Source organism: Melospiza georgiana, chromosome 5 (assembly GCF_028018845.1).
Source record: "Melospiza georgiana isolate bMelGeo1 chromosome 5, bMelGeo1.pri, whole genome shotgun sequence".
In the NCBI taxonomy this organism is placed as follows: domain Eukaryota; kingdom Metazoa; phylum Chordata; class Aves; order Passeriformes; family Passerellidae; genus Melospiza; species Melospiza georgiana.
Window position 1 is genome coordinate 33,467,332 of NC_080434.1, and position 22,792 is coordinate 33,490,123.

Genomic DNA, 22,792 nt, shown 5'->3' on the forward strand with positions numbered 1-22,792 from the left:
GGTTTCTTCTAGACTTTATAATTTATTTTTAATTATGCACATGAAATGTATGAACATACAAGTAATTAGATAACCTTTTACTTCTTCTGTGCTCATTTATTCATAGGACAACAACCACATACACTTGGCTCTGTAGTGCACGTCTCTTTGTGACCATGTCATCAGCCTAAGAAAAGAAAAGAAAAAAATCCTAGCAATAAGACAAATAGATGTGATCAAAGTGGCAAGAAACATCTCATAACGTCCTGCATTTTTACCTGGAGAGGAATGTTTATGGGGAAAAATAACCACAGCACCACAAGGTTTTCTGTAGTATAAGGATTTTTTTCATGTTAATTCCTCTGAGGCCATAATCCCCAAAGACTTCTTAGCTGGCAGAAACACAAATGATGTTTTTTTTTACTGAAAAGGGGACAATAACTACATACACTTTGCCCTATAATGCACATCTACAGGAACAGACCCCACTGTACATACATTAAAAGAAAAACCAAGATGAAAAGATAAGCCATCATTAGTCACTCTTGTTTCCTTGCCACTGAGCCATTTATAAGGTATTCAATTTACAACTTTTATTCATTGCAGACACTGTAATAGATGTGTTATTTTCTAAGAGTTTGCATGTTCAAGACAGAAAGCTAAGAGGGAATACACACACAAGTGAGTATATGAAAATACAGATCAGCCACCTTATCATTTTAAAGCTGGGAATGATTTAAAAGAATAGTAAAATCCAAAATGCGAAGTACTGAGGAAAAAAAGAAGACTATAAGTCAGTTCAGTATCTTGACTTCCAAAAGATGTCAAAGACCTTCATCATTTGTGTTCAGCTAAGTCAAAAGCATTGGTATGTGCATACTTACTATGAACATTGTTTACACTTATGTGCTCTCGCTTTTCTTCTTTCATATTCCGTTACATCCTCATTGTGCTGCTTGATAAGCTATAAAAGGGCAGAATATTATAAACAGCTATACAATTCACAGCTGGATCCAGACAGCAAAGACAGCTTGCAGAATATGAAATATTTGTGAACAGCATGCAAACCAGTATGTAACTGGGACCGTCCAGAACACAACATATCTAAATTAACAACTGAAAAAGGTGTGAGAACAATGCCTCGTAGGACAAACATTTTCTCTTGACCACTGCCAATGAATTCACCACCCCCAAAAAAGGGGGAAACCCCAAAGGGAACCCATCCCACCCTGAAAACACTGTCACCATGGGGAGTGCTGTTGATCCTGCACGATTCTACTGCACCCTGCTTGCTTTAACACCACAAAGTCTGTGAATTCTCTGAAACAGAAGTATCTTACATCTGCACTTTGCTCAGGAAAAAGGGGTCTTAATCCATTGAAATCAGCTAAAACCACCTTAACCAGCTGAAAAGTGAGAACGCATTGGTAGTGTGATAAATACAACATTATCTGGGCACATCCCTAGGTCTTCTCTCTTTTTGGAAAGACCATGGGGAAAACAACGCCAAAGCATTAATCCAACAGGCTTGAAGAATTAATTCTCTGTTTGCAACAGAGAGAAGCTTAAGAAGTTGTTCATTTCTTAAAATAAGAGCACAACTTAAAGCTGGGAAAACATAAGTAATGAACATAATCATGCTTCAAATTTGAGACCTGCTATGACCATCCATTACCTCAGTAAACTCAATAGTTTGCAGTCACTGCATTCATGTCACTATTATGATTTTAAAGGAATAGTTAAGTTCAACAAAACCAAATGAAAACACTTACGAGAGCCCACAAGGCAGCACTGGTGCCAAACGCCAAGCCAACTCGCAGCCAGTTCGGTTGGGCATTATTCACTTTTTTCACAACAAATGCAGAACGAGTAAAAGCTAAAAAGGCACAAGATTACAAATGCATTAATATTACTCAGGGTTAGACTATCAGGTTCTTACTGACATCCGTGCAATCAGGGAAAATAGCAAACCACAACAACAAATCCCGAACGAATGCAATGATGAAGCGGTCTCCATAACACTTACACATAACATAACATCAACATAACATTAACATAACGAGCCGATCCGCTCGCAGGATCCCCGCAGCACACGCTCCCTGACCCGCCGGAGAGGGGACGGGCGGGCTGCCAACACCTCAAAGCAGCGCTTTTTGCCCGTTCCCCAGCCACGATAACAATTTCTCCCCGCATCTTCTGCTCCATAAGGATGCCTCTCACAGTCCCCTGCCCGAAGCCCCCAGCCCCGGGCCTTTCCCGCCTCCGATCCCCGCTAATCGAGCGCGCTACGGGCACAGCCTGCCAGGGAAGGGCCGGCACCACCACCGCGGCGAGACACGGTGAGCCCTCCCCCGGCCTGGAAGCAACACCAACTTAAAACACATAAAAAAAAGATTTAAAAATAGCTAATGGGCTTCGATTAAAAACAGTAGAAGGAGAGAAGCTACCAACGAAGCTTCCTCTACCGCCAGACGCGGACTGGCTGACGGGGACGCCGCCGCCTGACCAGGCAGCACGGCTCCCGCGGCCCTAGGTCAATGGGCCGGGCCGGGCCGGGTTGAAGCCCACCAGCCTGCCCCGAAGGGGACCTCCTCCCGCCACCGCCGCTCACCAAGGCTGGGCGGTGCCGCCACCAGCCTCCAGCGCCTCACCGCCCTTAGGCCCGCCGCCATCTTGTCGACCGGACGCGGCTCCGCCCGCGGGGGTGGGACCACCCCGCCCCGCCCGTGCCCCGGCGCCCGGACGGGCGAGCTCCGCCGGGCGAGAGCCGGCGGGCCCTGCGCAGCCCGATGGCTCTCCGCTGTTTCCCGCCCGCCGCCGGCACCGGGCAGTGGCGCCGCCGCTCCGAAACCACGCCGGGCCGGCCGCGGCTCGGCGGCGGAGCGCACACAACCGGCGGGGCGGGGCCGGCGCGGGGCCGCGGCGCATGCGCGCGGCCGCCGTGACCCGGCTGGGGAAGCGCCGCGCTGCCATTTTGGCGGCGGCTCGGCGGCCGCTCGGGACCACGTGAGCGCGCCCGGGGCTGGCGCGGGGAGCCCGGCGCGCGCGGCGGCCGGAGGGGCCCGGAAGGAGCGGGAAGGGCCGGGAGGGGCCGGGCCCGCGGGCGGCGGCAGCGGCGGAATTCCAGCGGCGAGGTTCGCGGCGGCGGCGGCCGAGCGGCGGAGACGGGACGTAGCCCGCCCGCCCGCCCACTCAGTCTCCTCCTCGGAACCCCTTGGCGGCGCCGGAGCCGGCGGCGGGGAGGATGCCGTCCGTGAGCCTGCCGCCCAAGGAGAACGCGCTCTTCAAGCGCATCCTGGTGAGTGGCGGAGCGGGAGGCCCGCGCTCGGCGGCGGGGAGCGGGTCGAGGAGGCCCCGGCTCGTACCCTGAGCCGGCGGGGAGCGGAGTCCCGGCGGCACCGCCCCGGCCGCGGCTCCCTCCGGTGGGGCAAGCCGGGGCCAGCGCCGCCCGCGCCCCGTCCCGCCCGGCCGGGGCAGCGCCGGGGCCGCCGCGTCCGCCCGCTCGCCCCGCGGGTCCCGGCGCCGGCCGCGGTGAGGCACCCCGGGCTCCGGGAAATGCCCCGCCGCCGCTTCATTCATCGCTCGCCTTGCAGAGCCGCTGTCCTGCCGAGCACCCACCCTGGGTTCGCTTCATTTTTTATTTTTGCTTTCTTTTATAACTCACTGTTTTGCTGTAGGTAATAATCATGTTTGTTGGTCGGTAAGAAGATGGCTTTCGAAGGAGGAAGTGGAGAAGGATGAAGGTTTTGAAGTCTTCTTGAAGTTTAATTTGCAGCCAGCTCCTATGGAAATTTGTAAATCGATTTTGCTGGGTGGCGGCTGGCATATGGATGAGAGAGCATTCAGTGTAATTTAGGCGAGAAGCCTGGTTTTCAAAATAAGGTTAAGGTGGTCTACAGTCCTAATACCAGCAAAGGGGGCCCAATTCAGCTACATCTTAAGGAACTTGTTTCAGCTTTCATGCGGTGTTGCTGGGACATTTATCTTTCTAAGGACTTGGGTTGAATTGGAAGTGTCTTAAGTTTGTTAGTGAGCAGCTTCAGTGGACTTATTTACCAGATTTTGGATCCAGATTAAGCTGCTTTCTCTCAGAAGAAGTCGGTTTAGTCTAAAAATCTCATGTTGTCTTTCAGAAAGACTTAGGCTACTATTTTGAGTCATTCCGAAGATCAGAAGTAGGATGAGTACTGTTGTCCTCTTGGAGCAACAGCTCTCTTAAGGTTCTGTAAACTTCTGCCACTTAAGTGGGAGGGATGTGTACAGTCTTCTGTCACTTCTGTTTCCAAAATATTTTGTGGAAACTGAGCATGTAGAACTAGAAAGCCCTATGCACAGCCATGTGGCCGTAAGACATTCAGTTTCAGTTAGGGTTAAAAAGTAAATATGAACTATAAATCTCTGAAAAGATTCAGTCATGCTTTCGAGTTGGTATGACCTTGTACTGAGTGTGGTTTTTCATGTGTTATGGGCTGGGGCAGATGTTGCCTTGCTGCTCAGTGATCCATCCTCCTTTGCATTGAGAAGGGTTTGTGTGATTACAGGGTACACTGAATCAAGGAGCTTCTCCCTGTTTCAGTCTGAGCGGGTTTGGTTGGTTTTTTTGTTCCCTTTTTTTTTTTAATTTTTCCCTTTGCTTGGATGTGTCTGAGTACTTGTGTGGAGGGCAGGAACAAATAAGGAAAAAGAGTGTCTTTAGAGAAAGTGCTGGCTCAGCAGCCTTGCATTCAAAGCTTGATTAAGACTAGAAAAGGTGTGCCCCAGTGCAAGCAGATGTCTGTAAGCTTTTTTTCAAGCTGAAGGTCTTTAATAAAAATCGTGGACTCTGAGGTGTCTGGATAGGCTGAAGCTGTTGTATCATTGTGAGCTTTTCCTGTGTCTCACAGGGATGAGCCTGGGAGACAGATGTGCAGTCTGGTATTTAAGACTGCCTTCTGATGTGGTATCTTTATAACACGTGGTGAATAGAAAAGGCTCAAAGCTGGTTTTCATCACACTGAAAGTTTTGCTAATGAACTGCTTGTATGTCCTGCTACAGATAGTGACCCTGCTTTGTGAAGTTTTAGTTATGTGTTTGACTTGAATCAGTGAGACATCTTTTAGGGAGTCCTGAGTGCAGACCATAAGAAAAATGACTTCCCTTGTGTGCCTTCCCTCTTCCCTTCACACCTCTGTCATGCTGCAGCCTCTGCTCATTGTACACGTTTTCTGGAGACTGTAGCCCCTGTATCTCTGGCACGCCGTGTGGTGCTCTCTAGGAAGCAGCAGGAGGAGCTGCCTGGGCAGCCCTGAGCCAGGAGGGAGCTGGTCCTGGTAAACCCCTGGTGCCTCCTGGCCCAGCCAGGCCGTGTGTCCTGTGCAGTGTGCCTGCGTGAGGTTTGTCAGCAGGTGCTTTGGGAACTGGCCCAAGGGTTACTGAAAGGATGCAATACCTTACAGACACGGAATTGCTGGTACACAGGCTGTTAACAGAGGTATAAACCCATTCCCGTTCTGAATTCCGTGGAGATAATAAACACAGGACCTGAGTGGATAACTGCCTTGTATTTTTGCGAGTGAGCATAAAGTTGGGGTGTTTTTCAATGTGCTTTGTGTGTGTTTTCAATTCCTGAGGCCTCATTTTCTATTTTTTTTTAAGATATATATACCTGTAGCACAAATGTTACCAACCTGCCCAGCTTTGCATAGCAAAGGGCAATAATTAGCTCTTAGAGTTGGGTTGTTTTGTTGGTTCAGTAGTAAGCGTCTTGCATGGTCAGTACCTTTCTCATGTGTAGGGGTTTGCTCAAAGACAGCATTTCCACTTACCTGACAAATTCTGAGTTCAGAAGTGTGTACACTTTGTGTGTTCAACACACTGTAACTAGACTAATCTCTTCTAGTCACTTTACAGGCATGTGGAGTTTCTAATAGAAACATTTTTCCATTTGAAAGACATTTTACAATTCAGAGTTCCTGTAGTACAGCAGGAAAGAGATCTGCATAATTAGCTTGAATAAAAAAAAACACCCACAGGATTAGCAATCACTGTTCTCCTTAAACCTGCACTTCCATTTAAAATAAAAGTGTCTAGCTCATATATTTTTTATAGTTTTGACTATTTGCTGTTATGTCTACAAGTAGATGCTCTACTGCCTAGAGATTCTGAGGAATTTAGAGCAAAAGTGGATATCAACATTTGAACATCTAAAATAATTGAGTCTTTGTGATTCTTTTGAACACACATAATTTCTAGGCAGTCCAGAAATTACTGCAGAATAATTCAGGTGGAGGCAGGGGAAAGGGTAGAATAGTGAACAGAGCACAGGAATGGTTAAGGTGGCATTTTGATACACATAAGGCTGGATACACTATGAAGTAATGGAAAAAGAGATGTATTCCATTTCCTTCTACCCCCACCCCCCTAGTATCAACTGTAGAACTAGTAGTTGTAGGATGTAAGATTGACTGATTTTTAATTAAATGTAGCTGATGAACATTCCTTAACCCTTCCTGGAATTTTGCCAAATTATTCATCTGCTGTATCTGGTCAGGAACAGTTCATCAATGATGTTCAGTTTTATTTCACAAATCCCAAAGACAATACTCAAGTTTTCTTTGGATGTGGAAGTTAAATATATTTATTGAAAAGGTGTTGAAGAGAAATTAAATATAGAGCCATATATTTTGTGGAAGAGTTTTTTCAGTCTCTTGAAACATCAGGATGAAGTTCTTGGAGTTCTGGCAGGCTGAGGTGGTGCGAGTATTTTTCACCATGCATAGTGAGCTTAGCCTTTGATGAGCAAAGAGGAGAAAAGTCCAAGTGTTTCTGAAGTGAAACATCGTTGTGTTTTATGTTGGAAACAAGCAGTTGGGCTGTGTGAGTGTGTGGAGTCCTTGTTTAAACAGTTCCACTGCTCACAACTCTGCTTTGTGCTCCAGAAGTCATGTTCTAAGGAAGGGGATGCTGTACTGCTCTGAGCTGGTGTGTATTGCATTGTGTGCAGATCAGTTTCCCTGTTCAGGACTGGGGATTAGCAATCATGGCCATTTTGACACATGGAAGCTGTTCATCTTCCCTCTCTGTCCTTTCCTTAGGTGCTGTGCAGGCTTGATAGGGCATGGCCAGACCCATGTGCTGCTGTGGGGCACTGCAGTAAGCAGAGTGTCTGCTGAGGGACAGGGACATTTCCCCTTCCTGTGATCATTTTCACCTGCACATTGCAGTGCTTGAGGGCATTGTCTGTGAGCTGGTGGGCTTCCTTTCCATGCTGGCTCTGAGAAGTGCTCTACCAAGTGATGGAGGAACTTGCTGGTGATAAAAAGCCTGTTGAACAACCTCTCTCCCGTGCCTCTGCTGTAAATATGCCAAGGCCTTCCTTCTGGGCCATCTTCCTGTTTCTTCATTCCAGAATCTACTCCCTGTCCCTGCACTTTGAAACTAGACAGACCAGTGCTTCTCCTTTACTAACACTCTCATCAGCATGAAGCCTTTCAAAATTTGTTCTGTCATAGAAATTCAGGTGCTGATTTTAAGATTGCTGAGGTGACAAGACTTGGAAATCTCTTCTTAAGTCATCTTAATTCAAGATTAAAGACTTGATTTCCAGAATTTCACTTTTATCAGTAACCAAGTAAATTCGTTTGTTTGCGGTCATTGTTGCATTTGCATGGCTGTACAGTAATCAAGTATGCACACCACTGGAATTTTATAATATATTGTCTTTCTGTTGAAATATGGAATTACTAACATGGCTCTTCCAATTGCTTGTCTGTTGAGATGTCAATTACTTCATTTTTCTTTGCCAAGAGGAATACCCTACTTGGTCAGTAGTAGTAGCAAGAGAAATGGTGTCATGGCAGGAACATTGGAATGGAAATACAGGATAGGCTTGCTGCTTTAAGCAGAATCACTGATCTTATTTTTCAGAACTATTTCTCAAAGCTGCTTAAGAAATTAATTACTGTTTGAGACTTTAGGATGCCATTGAGGATTCACTTGAGCAATACATGTTACTAAAGCCTGTTCATGAAATTAGGCCATTTTTTGTCACTGGAGCTGTCAGAAATTGTAGAAACATGATTCACTGCTGTAAATTTCCAAGGAGCAGCATAATTTTATCTGTTTTGCTGGTGAAAATAAAAGACTCATTAACATAAACATTGTCAGTTGTAAGATTACAGCCAGTCTTACATTGTTAAGGCTATAGATACTCTTAATTGAACCCAAAGTGGTTTTAATTGGGGCAAGGGAGTTAATTATTTATATGCTACTACCCATTATTTTGGATAGGATTTGATGAAGCTGTGTTTATTTCTGTTTTTGAAAGGTTTTTGTAATGAGATTTTGTTGATTGGACTTTATGTGGATGTTTCAGGTTTAAATCTCTTGTCTGCAACAGCACCATGTCAATGCAGCGGGAGTGGGTGTAAGGAACTATGCATTTTCTGATTTTGCTGATAGGGGATTTAGGGAAAATTAACAATTATTCACTGCCACCCTTAAAAGTGAGGTCAGTGGGGCTTGCTGCAGAGATTTCTGTTTGCTTTTGTGATACCACAGAATCAAGTTAGCAAACCTTGTAATGTTAAAGAACAACTTTCTTATCTTAATAGGCCCATTTAACTATTTCTCAATGCTCAGTGCCACCAGACCTCATCTTGCATATCTCAGTGCTAAGGGTGAGGAGTACTCTAGGTGTAATACATAGGTGGAAAATGCCAGTAGCCTCACCATGTGTCTTGGATTATTTTGTGAGATACATGGATACTTCAGCTCAGGTCTCAGTCCAGAACAGCCAAGGCTCCTTTAGACATTTTTATGCCACATCTTGGAATTTGGATTGGTACAATTTGTTGTTTCAGATGATCATTAAAAACCAACCATATCCTGTGCATCCTGGATCTCTTGTGAGGTACAGTGGGTTTCTTGATGAGTTCAGGGAGGAAACCTGAATGTGGAGGCTGTGAACAGAAGTCACTGTATTTTAGCTGACAGGGCCGAATTCATGGTAATTCTCCCCAAGAAGAGGTTAATGTAAGCAAGCACAGGCCAACAGAACTGATTTTGAATAGAGTTTTTTTTTCAGCAAGTCTGTCTTCAGTGAGTGAGGATTTCTAGTCTTCTAGAAGAGCTGTAGTTAACTATTTATCAGCTCCTGTTTCCAGCTGAATTTTCTGAAATAAAGGAATAAGACCAATTCAGAAGTGTAGACATAGCATAGATTTTTTTTTTCTGCCTTAGTATTAAATGAAAAGGTTTACAAATTTCTTAGATTCTTCCTAACTAATTTGAATTTCAACTTTTTCTATTCCTCCGGTTGTATGCTACCACGCACCGCTAGTTAGGAAGATGTCAGTGACTTACAAAAGGTAAAGCATGCTGTGCAGAGGAGGATTTATTAATCCATTGAACCAGGCAATTGTTGAAGCTGTTTGTTACACTGAACAATTCAATTAATTAACATGTCAGAGCAGTGAAAGAGGATAGTTTGTTTCAATTTGACAGCAGAAAACGATGCCAGTTTGCTCCAGAGCTTTTCAGCATTAACACAGTTGCAAGATTTGTGTGGTTTCTTCAGTCCTTGGGTTTATATATCTTGTGTTTGTCATGAAATTGAATATCTTTTGCCTGGAGCTGCTGAGCTGTTTGATATGGTTAGTGCTCAAAGAGCCCACTAATTCATGGTGAGTAGTAGCTCCTAATGCTTCCAGCTTTCGGCATCTTCTTTACTGCATTTAGCTTGAGTTAGTGCACTTTAGTGACTTGACCTGGTCTCGTCTGCCTGTAGAGAGGAACTGTGCTGGAACACAGCCCTGAGCTGCCCAGCACCTGAGTTCACTGTCTGGGAAGTGCTGCCTCTGAGCCGTGCTGGAAGAAGTAGATAGAATCAGAGTGGCAGATGGGCACTTACAGTGCAGGATATGCACACCTTGGGTGATTCAAAGGCCAGGGATTCCAGTGCTTCCTGCTGCCAGAGATCTCACAGCATCCTAGTTGCCAGGGGATGCCCCAAGTGCATCCATGGCTGCCACTGGGAGAAACTGGGGTCCCCTAAGAGCACACTGCTCTAGTTGAAATGGTTTGTTGTGGAACCATAGAATCATTTGGGGACCAATAATTTGGTTGGAAGAGACCTTTGAAAGTCGTGTAGTCCAACTCCTCCTCCACCATGGATGGACTCAAGCCTCAGAACCCTAGGGAAGAGGACAGCAGTGACAAATTTGTGAGTTGTGTTGTTTGAGCAGCCCCTTCTTCGCTGTGCTTCTTCCTGGGGGCAGTGAGATGCTCACCTGTGCCCATGTGTAGATCAGCTGTCCTGGTGACTCTTGTATGTGAAGGGGAATTGTCTGCAGTATGTTTCCTCTGATGGTGCCACTGGCTGTGTCACTTGCTGAAGGAGAGGGGCTGACTCCAGAGAAGTTCAGTTTGCAGCTTTGATGTCTTCTGGGGCTCAATCTCAAGAAAATCGTATTCTTCAGCTGGTCTGTCACAGCACTGACTAAATGAGGATGCTTACTTCTACAGCATTATTTCTGAGTGAGAAGAGATTTCCTGTGGGGGTTTTGGTGGGGCTTTTTGTTTGGTTGGTTTGGGTTGATTGTTTTTAAGTATTGGGGCATGAGGTAGTTTGCATTCATTTTACTTCAGTTACGTTGCAGATGTGGTGTGTTGGGTTGGAGTAAAAAGTGTGACCTGGTAAAACACAGAGTCTTAGAAGAGAAAACAGTTAAAAGTTTTTTTAATGCTGTTTTTTTTCTAAAATTCTGTCTCTTTAATGGAAATTACACACTATTTTTGGTTTCTGTTCAATTTCAAAGGGCATAACAATTGGTAATGTGATCCCATTCCACCCACCTGGTTCTGCTATATTGATTTAATTCTCACTCTGCTCTTTCTTGTGCTGATTCAAGTAAGAATAAAAAGAAAGTAGTCAATAATGCCCCAGTGCTTCCACTTGTGAGCTTGGGGAATAGATGATACTTTCTTGTCTTTGATAATTACTCTAGAGGGAAAACCTCTAGTCTTGCATGCTTGCAGGTGAGATGACAAAGGTGGTTTCTCCTTTATGTTGGTCTTCTGTGACTGCTTTCATCTTGCTCATGAAACACTTCTGGGTGTGCTTCTCACCTGTTTAATCAGCTGCAAAATCCAGGCGGCATAGACTCCTGTGAGTGTTTTTGTTTTCTTTCACTGCTGCAAATTAGTTTTAAAACACTCTTGAATCAGCTGGGTTGTACCTCTGTATTGATCCTCAAGTGTACCTGCTTGAAAGGGAGTTTTCTGCTTTGTGTTGTGATTGAGGTGATTCTTTGTGTAGGTTGAGTGGTACTTGGTGGTAGATTCACTGTGAAGCTTCTGATCAGGCTCATGGTAACACCTGATGTCGAGCTGATCTTAACTCTTGGTGTTACTGAACGTACAACATACTTCAGTCTGCAGTGTAGTTTGTATAAAATTTCTTATAAATAGCACGTTTAAGTCTGGATGGCTGTTAAATTATTTACCTTAGTTTTCAAATGTCTGGAGGATGTGAAGACTGCTTTGTGATAAAAGGATTTGCAGTCCTTGGTGTGAATATGTGCAAAATATTTCATGTATAAATGGCAGAGTCCAGTCTGCTGTGTGCTGTGTCCCTTGAGGGAGATATCTGTTTGTCAGAATACTTGACTAATATCCTTTAGTTTTAGTTGGAAGCACATGTATTTGACCATTAAAATGTCTAGTTTGAGAGGGAAGAATTACTTGGCAGGTAAAATACACTGCTGGCTTATAGGTAGCTGTCGTGGGTTTGATGCTGGCCAAATGCCAGTGCACCCACAAAAAAATCATTCACTCATTCTTTGGTATAGTTGAGCACAGCAGGTGGAAAGAACAATTATAAAGGAGCTCATGAGCTGAGGTAAGGATTGGAAAGAAGCATTTTACAGGCAAAACAGTAATAAAACTTAAAAAGGTGTTTTCACCTTTTCCTTTTCTCCAACTCGAGGGAGAATTGGTGTTCAGTCATCAGAGCCTTTAGGAATTGGCTCTGCTGGGCATAGTAGAAGTTTCAAGGACCCTTTCTTTCCCAGAAGCCTCTGTGTCTTCCTCTGCCACCACTAAAAGCCAGATTGTGTTAACCTAACACAGTAGCAAACAGTTACAGAGCCTAGTCATGTGAATTTCAAAAATATAAAATCTCTAAAATGCTCTGGTCACAATGTATTTGCTTATACTGTATATAAAGAAAACAGTGCTGAATTAAGTTTGGATGGAAGTAATTTCTGCTATTGTAAGCAGCTCTTAGTGCTACTGTAATCAGTAGCATGGCCCTTGTATAACAACCTTGTGGTTACCTTGTTCAAGAATCCATGTCAGTGTTCACTGCCTGTAGGTTTGGCAGCAGGGTTTAGAGAGTAGATGGGAGAAGATTCAAAAATGGAAAGCTGGGGCAAGGGAGCAACAAACTCCATGTAGCCATGAGCTGTGACTTGATGTAGATAAGCTGTGAATAGTAGGAGTCTCTTCACCTTCCTTCATGGCTGCCACCAAAGAAGGAACGGGGAGGAATTTATTCACATTTGGCACAGTGAGCCGTGTGTGTGTAAGGCATCTGCTGGCCAGAGACTGAGTCTGCACTGATGCCTTAATGCAGTTTAGAGAACATCAGAATAAAGCCCTCCTGCCACCTCAGACTTGGAATTGTAGATAATATGGGCCATCTAGTAATTGCTGTGCCTTCTGATCCATTGAATAAATACTTAGTGGGGGAAGCAATGTAAATACAAATTGTCACTTACCTCCTATAGCCTTGCATGATTTCTAAGGAATCAGACTTTGCCTGCCTCATCTTACTAATTCTTTGTGCAATTGTATAAAAGCAGGTGTTATTTCCTTCCTATAAAGACAGAAAATTAGTTAAGGGATATAAGAAGAACCTTGGTGTGTTTAGAATAGGTTTTAATTCTGGCCACAGCATGTATACAAAAGTTTGTGAGATGTCTTAAAAGATCTGGTGACTTATTAAACTAAAAGCTTTGAAAGGCAGGAAATGTGTAATAGATTCAGTACTGATGTAGAGTCAGATTCTGTTCTTCTGAAGCATTAGCCTTCTTAACCTTACTCTTTTAAAGTTTAGCTTTCATGTTTTCTCATTGCATGATGTCACAAGTTGTAGCTGCAGCCCTTGTCTGTCAGGCATCACAAGCACACTGTCCCTGCTGGCTTTGAAGTTTACATGTGCAGGAATTTAGCTTAGTGCAGGCAGCTGTGCTCCTCAGGCCATCTCTGGGACAGAGAAATGTGTCACTTCTGCAGAACATCTGTCCTGAAGCAGGGGCTGGAGCTCTGGGAATGACTGCTACAAGCTGTTCATCTGGGAGGAAACAAGCTACCCAGATGAATAAAATTCCTGTTTCCAGGAAGCCTGTATCTTTATGTCCCAAGAATACTTGACATGTCACTGTTCCTGCTTCTGTGATTTTTTTCTTTTTTTTAAATTTAATTACTTGTTCTTTTTTCTTCTCTCACTCAGAAACTACTACTTGCTTAAGGATCTTCTTTCCCAGGCTGTGTGTATATTTGCTGTCTCCTTTTTGTTAAAAGATTTTTGTTTGAATTGTCTGTTCCTTGAAACTATGGGTTCACTGATGTTTGTACCAGCCGTGGTTGCATGCGTTTCTATCCTGGCGTCCTTGTGTCTCATTCCCACCTTAATTTGAGTTTGCTAGTCCATAATCTCTCTGGAGGATGAGTTAAGTATGTGCATAGCTTCAGGCAGGGGAATCTCAATGTGCTGTTGGGCCCACTATGAGGAAACAGTCACTTCTTTTTTGAAGAGCTAAATGTGACCTCAATTTCATTTGCTCCTTTCCTTCCATTGTCAAAGCATACAGTATGCTCACAGAACACATACACAGAATAAGGAAACACATAAAAAAACACAGTTTGAAGTGTTTGCATTAACAGAATGAAATAACCTTGAAAGTATTAACAAGAAAACTTGGTGAAATTGTATACAGGAAATCATTCCAACTTGTCTTGATCTAGAACTGACTTGTCAAAGGAGGCCTTTGATGCTTCACTGGGGAGTATACACAGCCATGTCTATATACAGAGCTATATTCTGGAGATAAAAGTATATCCAGATTGTTTCCTGATAATTTGTTGGCCCTATCCAAGTGGTTTCTGAGTTATGAGATGTAAGTATATATAAACTTGTAAATCTTTCCTCCATGAAGCCTAAAGGAAGAATTTGTTAAAATTGTCGGTGACTTTGCTCTGTTCCAAACTACCTTGCATTGTAAGCTCTGTATCACCCTAGAAAACTTTATGTGCAGATATTTCCTGTCTTTAGCATGTATCCCATATGACTTTGCTTAAGCTTCAAGGTGGGAGCCTGGTTGTTAGAATACATTAAATGGAACCATTTAGTGATAAGATGTCACGTTCATAGCCAGCATCTGAGCAAGCTGTGCTCAAAGCCAGACTGCAGAAATCCAGAGTGCCGCATCTGCTTGTGTCAGTGCCTTAGTTGCTGCAGACACCTTCTTCAGTTCCTGTGGCTGCCCCACTTCTGTGACAGGTTCTGCTGCTTTTCACAACTACCTGGGTGGGGGCTCTGCTTTTCAGGGAGGAGGCCTGCCTGTAACATTTATGACTGATGGTTTCAATTAAAAAAAAAAAAAAAAGAAAAAGTCTGTCAGCTTTGACTAGTTGGCTGATTATAGTGACTCAGCCAGCTGCTTGAAAGCTGATAATGACTGGAAGGTGTAAGTAATACCCAGTCAGGTTTAATAGGAAAAAAAAAAAGTTGCCTGTACAGATTTTCTCTTACCTAACCCTTCAAATGTTCTTTTGCAGTGCTGACTTCTCCTGTCCTTGGTGAACAGAGGGAGTTGTCTTTTGGAAGTGTTCGAAGTCAGGGCTGGATGGGGCTTTGAACAAGGTGGTGTAGAGTGTTTCTGCCCATGGGGGTGGGTGGAACTAGATGGCCTTTGAAGGTCTGCTCAAGCTCAAACCATCCAATTCTTTTGTTGATCTGCTCCTCTTTGAGTACATCTGGCTTGCTCTCTCTGGGCTCTTCCTGCTCCTTCTGTTTCCATGTGAGCAATTCCCTTTCTCCTAAGGGTGACAGTGTAGGGGGAGCAAGATGGGTGGTGAGTGATGCATCTTGGTCTTCAGTCATTATTTCACCTGTATGACTTTAATGCTAGAAAATAATACATGCACTTAGTGTTCTGCCATTTTTTATAGCTTTGAAATTTATTGTTGGTATTTCCAAGTGAAAACCAGACACTAAACATCATCTTTCATTACGAAGAGCAGCATAAAACACAGACGTTGTAAATATGCCATTTTCTTTTTTAAGCATTTCCCCTAACATTCATGTAACTCTTTACAGTTTTATTTTTAGAACTGTCTGCTTGAAGGGAAGACCTCTTGAGTCTGCCTTTCCTAAATATTTTTGTTGAGAGTGGTTTGAGGACACATGGTGTCCATATGTGCTTATGAATGCTCTTGGATAATTACTTTGGAGCAGTGTGAGGAAAGATGGAATCCTGAGCGACAACTTATTTAGAAGGACCTGAAAACTGAGCTGTACCCAATTTTTACACTCCTGTCCACCATCCTGACACCAGAATGAATCAACCAGAGTCAGTGAGATCCTGTTATGAATGACTTTGTAATTAATAACAGGATTAATAGGATTTGGGCTGGTGCTCAGTCAGTGTGTGCTCCTGTACTCCTGGGCTCTTAAATGTTTATTTCATTACAGAAACATTAAATGTAAGAGGTTCCAAGCATTTGCTGAAGTGACCTAAAATCTATGAATTGGTGTTTGTAATGTTATTTCTTCTGCCTTCTATTTAAATATGAGCAGAAGTAGTATATTTACATAAATAAAATACTAAAACTAGTTTCAAAAGGTCATGCTGTGTGCTGCAGTGCATTGTGGTCACCTTACATAATGAATGAGGCTCAGCCAAAACAGTTGGACTACGAAAACAGTAGAGGAATGTTTAAATTTCCAGTATGGCAAGATAATGTTACTATATACCAGTTTTGAAAGTCTGGGTGTATGAGATACATGTTGTAATCAAACTCATCCTGAGAGGTTGCTGTCAGAGGTAGTTTAAGCCAAGTTCCAGTGATTTTTGTCTTTCCAGCTCGTGTGCTTGTTGGAGGTTGTCTCGTGGGTTTCTATTCAGGATAATTGACCAGAGTGGGTTCAGTGCTTACCTTTTGTGTTGAGGGAGAGTTGAATCTCTTCAGGCACTTGAGATTCCTGTGGTGTCTTTGAGATTCTGCTGTATGATAATATGTCTTCACTTCTACATTTAAACTCATGGTGTTGCTAACATCTTTTTTTTTCCTGACACTGGAAAGAATTTTTAAACACAAGAAGCTCAATAAACAGGATTCATTAAAATATTAGTACATTTTCTAAAATCTGTATGTGTACTGATGCTTCATTTCAGGCATGCATGAACACTTCCACTCTATAAGTTTTTTGAAAAAACTTATTTTGTTTTTCAACAGAGGTGTTATGAACATAAGCAGTATAGAAATGGGCTGAAGTTCTGTAAACAGATCCTTTCCAATCCCAAGTTTGCAGAACATGGAGGTAAGTGTTCAAATGGCATGTGCTCTCTTTTTCACTGTACTTTACAGTAATTATTTTAATTTTTTTAACCTTTCGCTGTTAACTTTTTGCCCATAAAGCAGTAAGAGCATCCAGGAACGTGTATTAAGCACTTACTGTTGGTAAGATTTGTCATTTTAAAGACTTACCTTACCAGCAGTCAGAGCTTCCCATTCTTTATCATTCAAGTCTAAGATTCATGGAGCAAGTTTCCTAATACAAGTATGCATTAATAAAATCACTTTTCATGGGAAATCGATATTCACTCACATAAAAGTGACAAACAAAAGGAAGAGGCTGAATATTGTTTAGTATTCTGTCAGCTGTGGGATGCCAGTTTTCTGAAGGAATAGTTGTATTTTAAAAAAAGAAAAAGGTATTTATTCCTTCACTGTATTTTTAGTCAGCTCTTGCCACTTAGTGAAAGTCTCTTTGCACTGTTCAGAAATGGCTTTGTGGGTTTTTTGCAACTACTGTGGTATGGGTAGATGTGTAGAAATATCAGAGTTGTGAATAAAAAAATCTCCATAAGCTTGTAGAACAGACAGGTTTAAAATAAAGCATTCCTTCATCTTTTCATGGAAGTAATATAAAAGGTTTATTGCTGTGTATGATATACTTAAGTGAATAATCTGACAGTAGAGTTTTCCATGTGAGAAAAGAATGAATTCTTGATAGTGAGAACTGAATCTAAATTTGCATTTATACTATGTTTAGGGCTGCTATATGGAGCTTAAAACCCATGAAAATGAATAACTGAATCACCCATGAAATGAATAAAGAATTAAATAACTTAATCTTTTTCTTTTTTAGAAACCTTGGCAATGAAAGGACTGACACTGAACTGTCTAGGGAAGAAAGAGGAGGCTTATGAACTTGTGCGCAGAGGCCTGAGGAACGACCTGAAGAGTCATGTCTGTATCCTTTGTGAAACAGGGCTTTTGCTGGTCAAATGAAAAATTGAAAAGCTTCATTTCTGCATATGCTTCATTCATAGAATAACAATAAAAGCCAGTTTAAAGTTCAGATTGGAAGTGCAGAATTTTCAATTTCCAATAAATGTTTTGTCTAAGCTCTCCAAAGTGCAAATGCTTTGCAGTCCTTACACTCCCAGTTAGCTTACATATTATTCTGGCATGAAGTGTGTGTTTTTTATCATTAATCTGCAACTGTAAACCCATGGTGGGCATTTAAGCATGTGATTTGCTTTGGAAGCATGAGTGGTTGCCATTACATTGTTAAAAGAATACTGGTACACTTAGAGTTCAGGAAGTATCAGCATTTCAGCTGTCTAAAATTGTGTTTGAGTAAGCCTAAGAGTGTTTTCAGAGATCCTGTTACTTTATTTCCTCCCCCAGTGTGTGAAAAGTAACGTTTACAGCATATTGTACAGATTGTATACATATAACTGGCAAAGTCCTGACAAAAGGAATTGTACTGTTCCTGTCCATTTACAAAACAGCTTGAGAGCTTGTTGCCAGCTGTTCTGTCCCTGCCCTGTTGGAGCTCATTTGTCCCTGCTCAAATTCAGAGGAAGCCTTAACAGAGTTTTCCAGGTTGGCACGTCTATGGCCTTCTTCAGAGGTCAGACAAGAAGTATGATGAAGCTATCAAATGCTACAGAAATGCACTGAAATGGGACAAAGACAATCTTCAAATCCTGAGAGACCTTTCTCTGCTACAGATTCAAATGAGGGATCTTGAAGGGTACAGGGTGAGTATGCATGCTGCATTTGATGATCATCTGGGGAACTGCAGCAAAGGGGGCAGATTGATTAATGACACTTTAAGAAAAAATAGTTAGGTCCAGAGGGTTAAAACTTTATGCCACTCTTTCACTTCATAAAGTAAAAGCTGATGTGCTACTGGGCAATTTCTATAAAATACAAAGATTTAATGGCAAATTAAATTATGCATTTTCAGCTCAGTGCAGAATTGTTTGCCTTGTGGAGGTTTTTTTTTTGGTGCTGTATAACCCAGCTGTAGGCAATCTCCAGTCTTGTTCTTTTCTTGAGAGGATTCCTGTAGGTAAGAGGCAATGTGTTCAGAACTTGACTTTTATTCAGGCGAAGGAGCTTGTATTTTTTAGTAACTTTGTACTATATATCCCTCCACCTTTATATCACTGGCCCCCTGTTTTCTCTTAGCAGTAGGTAATAACTGAAAAAGCAGTGTACTGCTTGAAAGATCATATTTGGTTCCTTGCCAGCTTGGGCATTAGTGAGTGCTCAATTTTTTTGTCAGGTTTTCATCTTTTTAGGTTTCCCTTGCACCTCTAAAGTTGTGTTATTTAAAACACATTAGTTGGTCTCTTCATGTAATACTTCCTTTTCAAATTAGGGTAACATTTGTTATAGCCAGGAGAAAATTCTGTGCTCAGAGTTGTGTGGAACCATGAGCTAGCACAGGTCCTCAGAGAACTTATTCCTCAGTCAGGACAATTCTTAATCACTGATTTTTTCATAGTAATTTTTTTCATTTAGAAATTTGGTTCTGCTCTTGCCAAGACAAGATAGCTAGAACTTAGTGTAGGTGCCAAAATGCACATTTGCAAAATGTGTTTGCAAATTTCTATTTTCTTGGCTTCTGGATAAATGTGAATGCAAATTTTGTAATCTCTAAACATACAAGTAACACATGGTTGCCAAATGCATTAAGGATTAAATGTTAGGATGCTTAGAAGTCAGTAGTTCATGGCTAATCATATGCTGGTCTCTGAAGAAATGTGAATTTGCTCTGAAAACTGGGAATTAGATTGTGTTTTGATCGTTTTTTTTTTTTTTCCTTTCCTTTAAATTCCAGCCTCCACTTCGTGAAAATATTTTGAGTGATCACCATTCTATTGAAACAGCTGTAACTAGTTTTCATTCTTTGTTAATCCCTACTTTTGACAGTTTAGACATTTCTCAATGGGAAGTAACTTTTTTCCTTTAAGTTATTTGAAAATGCCTTTCAGCAGTCTATAACAAAACAAGTTGTAGCATTAAAATTGCGTGATACCAAGCAAATCTGTTGTCTTTTCCAGCTGTGATTATCCTCTTGCCAAAGAACAGGGATGTGTTTGCGTCACCTGTGTTGCCTAAGAACACTTCCAATTATTTAAATACATATGTACTTTCAAGGTTAATGTGAAACACTGGTAAATGTTCCTGCAATTCAAACCAAGTATCCTTAATTATGTTCTGTTCATAAGTGGTTAGACAGGAAAAGCATGTGTGTCATGCATTAACAAAATTAGTCTGACTCATCAGGATTTGGTTGGACATGTTACTTTGTGAAGGCTTACTTTTTTATTCAGTGAGCACCATTGCAATTCAAAGTTCATTCTTTCTCTGGTTAATAAAATGCATATACAAAACTATTTCGCAGTGACTTCTTAAATACTAGAATATTGAAGACAGGATCTTGCCTAAAGGATTCTGCAGAGTATCAGAGTAAAATCAGCAGCTCCTTTTTTGCAGGAAACAAGATACCAGTTGCTTCAGCTCCGACCCGCACAGCGAGCATCATGGATCGGTTATGCCATCGCTTACCATTTGCTGGAAGACTACGAAATGGCAGCGAAAATTTTAGAGGAATTTAGGAAGACACAGCAGGTAAGAGGAGAACATGAAGTTGCTATATGGAGTGCTGCGGAAGCCAAAAATAAAACATTCCTTTCATGATGAGAACTTCATGCGTGACTAAACTTTGTTTAGTCAAATGAATTTGATCCCAAAGTTTAGAGTTAGAAGGCTGATCTATGTCCTGTGTCTGGCTTTCCTGTGTAGACATCACCTGACAAAGTGGACTATGAGTACAGTGAGCTGCTGCTCTATCAAAACCAAGTCCTCCGGGAAGCAGGGCTTTTTAAAGAAGCCTTGGAGCATCTTTGTACCTATGAAAAGCAGATCTGTGATAAACTGGCTGTTGAAGAAACTAAAGGTAATCACTTTCTGAAGATACATTTAAACACATAGCATACAGTGGGATGTCTGTACTGTCAGGTTTTCCCATCTTTTGGAACTCAGATTTGTTTTTAGCTTAATTTATTTAATTTTGATGTTATGTAGGACTGCTTGTCTCACAGCTTATTCAGTCCCTGTCATGCTCTTGTCCCAAGCTGGTAGCTCATCAGTGAGGTACAGACGTGCTGTTCTGAAACTTTTAAGCAGCCAGGTGTTTCAGACAGGAGATCCTAAACTGATGTGCTGAAGGTCTGTGTGAGTGTACCCTGTGCTGTTACAGCTTTGATAGTGGCCCTGACAAGGATAGCACGTGCTGCAAAGGAAGAATCATCTTTGGTACAGCAGAAGGCTTTTAAATGTCCCCAGTCACCCTTGCAGCATGTAGAAATTGGCTCTTCAGTGAGGCTGGGGGAGCTTCTGTTGTACTATTAAAAAACCTGGTGTATAATACTGTAACAGATCAGTACAGTATTGTAGCTTATATTCCACACATGGAATTGCACAGTGATACAAGTTCACTCTAGCAGCTCTCTTAACAGGTGCACTTCCTTAAAGCATGCTTTCTTCCTTTTCTGCTTGATGCTTGTACAGTCTCTCTGTGAAACTGCCCATCTATTGAAGGTGCTGCTTGCTCTCGGCTCACACTGGAATCTGTTTAGATGATTGCTTAAAGAGAAGAAATCCTTTTACCCTAGTTTGTTCATGTAGATGGTGTAGCAAGTTCTTATTTCTGGTAATAGTAATCTCACTGTCTTGCAAAGGAACCTAGGAATTGAGCAGTGACAGTAATGGTAGGTGTGGTGTTTCCTCAAGGAAATTGATTGCAGATGACTCTCCATGGTAGCTGAATATCTTACTTGGTTTGCATATGAAAGGAGATGGACATAGAGACTACAATATCACAGATCATTTTTGAAACACAATGGTGGGACTTTTGGGGGTAGGAGTGGGGTTTATTTTGACTTTATTTTTTTACCTGAAGGATCTTTTGACATACTTTATGTTCTGTGTTGATGTATTATGCGACATAGTTAGTGTTTCAAGGTCCAAAGTCTGGGATGAAAATAAGTTTTGCAAATAGGACTCTATTAACAATAAACCTGAGACCAAAACACAAAACCTCCTTAGGAAGTTACCAGACAAAAGGATGGAAATACTCTTTGCAGGCTGTGTGCTTTCAGCAGGGTACAAGTGATTAATTTTTTGGGCACAGCTCCCATTGTGTTGTTTGGACTGGCTTGGCTGCTGTGTATTCTCTATTGTAATAAATGAATGTGTGCACATTTTAAATACACATGCAAAAGCCTCTGTGGATGAAGTACAGCAGAAAAACTCTCAAACTTGTGCTGATATTTGCTGGTCTTAGGAAAAAAATTAACTTTCGCCTCAGAGAAAGAATTTAAGGTTTATTTTCCCAATTCTGTCATTCTCAGTGAGTGAACATTTTCCTGGGCACTAGATTCTGTGCGTAGTCCTCAAGTTACTGTAACTGTGTAAAGCAGCATCTCTTGACAAAATTGCATGTTAATTGTGTGACATAGGGAAGAAGAAAGGTAAATTTGCATTTTCCTCTTTTAAACTGGGTTAAAAAAATCTTGCTTTAGTCTAGACTTGTATTGTTCACCTCTGGTGTGTAGTCTGTTCATGCCTTAACATTTGCCAATAGCAAAGCTTTGTTAAATATTTTTCCATTGTGAAACAGGAAATCTACTCCTGTTGCAGTTCCAGCACTAACAAAGATGCTTATACAATTGTTAGAGCTAATCTTTATCAATTTTAATTTGTATTGAAGTATCGTGAAAAGGAAACTTATTGGCATAATCTTGAAAATTCATCCATCTAATCAATGGCTTGATTAAAAACACTGAAGTTAGTTTCATGAAATACCAGATTGAAGAACCATTCTCTTACTTGCAGCTCTGCAGTTTGTTTGGTTTTCAAGATGCTGTATACATCAAATACCATGTGCTGCTTTTAATTGCCTTCTGCAGTAAAAACTGCACTTAAAGTAACCAGTCACTTCAGTAAGTGAGGAAAAAACCCCAAATCATAGGCATTTTGCATTAAATTTTCAAGTAAGTTTCAGGAATTATGGGCCAAGTTGTAAAAATCTTACTTTAACTGCAGCTGTTGTCAAAGTAAAAGCATTTCTGTCAGCTAATTTGTAATGCTATATGTAGTGCTTATTTTTTCTATGAAATTAGAATCTGGATGGAGCTAAGGATTATCCAGTCTTTTAGTGTAGAGGGATAAATGTTACAC

General features: G+C 41.9%; 2 protein-coding genes across 3 annotated transcripts in view; one reads left to right on the forward strand and one right to left on the reverse strand.

Moving 5' to 3' along the window:
• Window positions 1-2: 2 nt before the first annotated feature.
• Window positions 3-2,710, reverse strand: NDUFC1 (NADH:ubiquinone oxidoreductase subunit C1). 2 transcript variants are annotated; one of them, XM_058024286.1, is made up of 4 exons: window positions 2,591-2,701; window positions 1,752-1,855; window positions 864-943; window positions 3-166 (listed from the first exon to the last, which is right to left on the reverse strand). In XM_058024286.1, coding segments are annotated over exons 1-4 (246 nt in total). In that variant the 5' UTR covers window positions 2,652-2,701; the 3' UTR covers window positions 3-165. The 2 variants fall into 2 exon arrangements, with proteins under 2 accessions (XP_057880269.1, XP_057880270.1); XM_058024287.1 differs by lacking the exon at window positions 3-166 and having other exon boundaries at window positions 863-943; window positions 2,591-2,710.
• Window positions 2,711-3,158: 448 nt separating this feature from the next.
• Window positions 3,159-22,792, forward strand: part of NAA15 (N-alpha-acetyltransferase 15, NatA auxiliary subunit) — a 34,928-nt gene continuing 15,294 nt past the window's right edge. Inside the window, exons 1-6 of the mRNA XM_058024061.1 lie at window positions 3,159-3,277; window positions 16,481-16,565; window positions 17,397-17,501; window positions 18,140-18,297; window positions 20,045-20,179; window positions 20,354-20,507. Of these exons, the coding sequence (XP_057880044.1) occupies window positions 3,224-3,277; window positions 16,481-16,565; window positions 17,397-17,501; window positions 18,140-18,297; window positions 20,045-20,179; window positions 20,354-20,507 (691 nt within the window). The 5' untranslated portion in view covers window positions 3,159-3,223. The remainder of the gene's footprint in view (window positions 3,278-16,480; window positions 16,566-17,396; window positions 17,502-18,139; window positions 18,298-20,044; window positions 20,180-20,353; window positions 20,508-22,792) is intronic.